The following is a 1,965-nucleotide window of genomic DNA, read 5'->3' on the forward strand; positions in this document are numbered from 1 at the left end:
TCATTCCTGAAGAAGGGCTTATGCCCGAAACGTCGATTCTCCTGTTCCCTGAATGCTGCCTGACCTGCTGCGCTTTTCCAGCAACACATTTCCAGATCTTCTGACTGAGGCAGGAGTGTGATCAACAAAGTCCAGCAATGCCCAACTTTCCTAGACCCCTTGTTAGTTGCTCTCCAATAAAGTTTCTGCTCTCTTGGAGTACCAAAATTGCTCTTGTATAAGATAACGCATGATATCCTACTTGATTGTGAAGAAGGCAAACTGTCCTTCCTTGATTCATAGCAGCATAGAATCCCTACACTGTGGAAGCAGTGTCCGCGCTGCATCTCCGAAGGGCAGCATTCCACCCAGATCAAAACTCCCTAACCTATCCCTGTACATTTTCCATGGCTAATCCACCTAGCTTGCACATCCCTGGACACTGTGGGCAAATTAACATGGCCAATCCACCTAATCTGAACATCTTTGGACTGTGGGAGGAAAAAGGAGCACCTGGAGGAAATCCCCATTGACACAAGGTGAACGTGCAAACTCCACACAGACATTTGAGGCTGGAATCGAACCCGGATCCCAGGCGATGTGAGGCAGCAGTGCGAACCATTGAACTGCCATGATTCCTCTTTCTTCTATTTCTTTCTGCTATCTTTGATATGATTGACTATATCATTGACCTCCAGTGTGTCCCTACTGTAGTTCAGCTGGGTGGTACTATTCTCACTTGGTTCTGTTCTCATCTATTTAATTATAACCAGTGCATTACTGCAGTTGCTTATCTTCTTGCTATTGTACAGTCACCTCTGGTCTCATGGGATGTATCCTTGGATCTTTTTTATTTCTGCATGAAATTTAGTCCAGTTAGGTATTGGGAAGGCTGAACCCATTATCTTCAGTCCCCTTTACAAGCTTTGTTCTCTGATAACTAACTATATCCCTATCTGTGGCAATTGTCTGGCTAGGATGTCTGCATCCTTGATGTTGATAGCTGCTTTGAATTTCTGATAAATTTGTGTCTTTACTAAGATTATCGATTTCTGCCACTATAACACTGTCTCTCTCAAACTCCTTTTGATTCTGAAACACTTATCCATGTCTTTGTTTCTGCTTGACTCAACTATTACAAATATGTCTGGCTTGCCTTCCACATGCAACCTTCTACAGACTTGAGGTCTTTAGCCATGTTAAGTCCATCACCTCTGCTTGCTGGCATGCATTGGTTCAAGATCAAATAACACCTCTATCTTTAAAATTCTCATCTCTGTTTTCAAAGCTCTCTACTGCCTTGCCCCTTTCTACCTCCGTAATTCCTTCAATCCTGAGATACCTATATTTTTCTCATTCTGTCACTTGCTATTAGAGCATATTGATTTTGGGTGTATGACCTTTCTGATGTCACCAATGTTTTTCTTAAGATAAATGTATTAACAAAATTACAATGATAATATCTAATCTTGAATTCCTATTTTTTATATGCAACTGGATTGAAGGCTTTTTTCCCAATCTTTTCACAGCCCAGGCATGCAGTTAAATTACTGTCAATTCTAAATCAGATGCCACAAAGACAAGGCCCAGATACTTTCTTCAACTTTCCTGGACGCAGTGCAGCAGTAAGATTATTAGAGATTTCATTTTTTTAATCCTGTATTTAATCTTGTGTAATATCGTTAAGAATTATGAAAAGCTTGATGAAGAAGTCTTGTTGCAATTAAGTGAAACCTTGGTAAGACTGCATCTAGAATAATGTGTGCTGGTTTGGTCCCCTGAGCTAAGGAAGTTTATACTTTCTGTAAAGTGCAGCAGGTGTTCACTAGAGTAATTCCGAAGTTAATAAGGTTGTCCTTTGAGGAGTCTGGATCTACATTCTCTGGAGTTTAGAAAAATGCTAAGTAATGGCAGTGAATGTAAGAAAAGTCTTTCAGAGCCAGTTGGGAAAAAATGTTTGCCATGTCTGGTGGGTTTGGGAGATGG

The 1,965-nt window shown here is 40.8% G+C and overlaps 1 protein-coding gene across 1 annotated transcript in view; it reads left to right on the top strand.

Moving 5' to 3' along the window:
• nbeaa (neurobeachin a) overlaps nucleotides 1-1,965 on the top strand; it is an 849,844-nt gene that overhangs the window by 99,934 nt on the left and 747,945 nt on the right. The window contains exon 4 of the mRNA XM_043692709.1: nucleotides 1,509-1,604. Within this exon, the coding sequence (XP_043548644.1) occupies nucleotides 1,509-1,604 (96 nt within the window). The remainder of the gene's footprint in view (nucleotides 1-1,508; nucleotides 1,605-1,965) is intronic.

Source organism: Chiloscyllium plagiosum, chromosome 6 (genome assembly GCF_004010195.1).
Source record: "Chiloscyllium plagiosum isolate BGI_BamShark_2017 chromosome 6, ASM401019v2, whole genome shotgun sequence".
Taxonomy (NCBI): Eukaryota; Metazoa; Chordata; class Chondrichthyes; order Orectolobiformes; family Hemiscylliidae; genus Chiloscyllium; species Chiloscyllium plagiosum.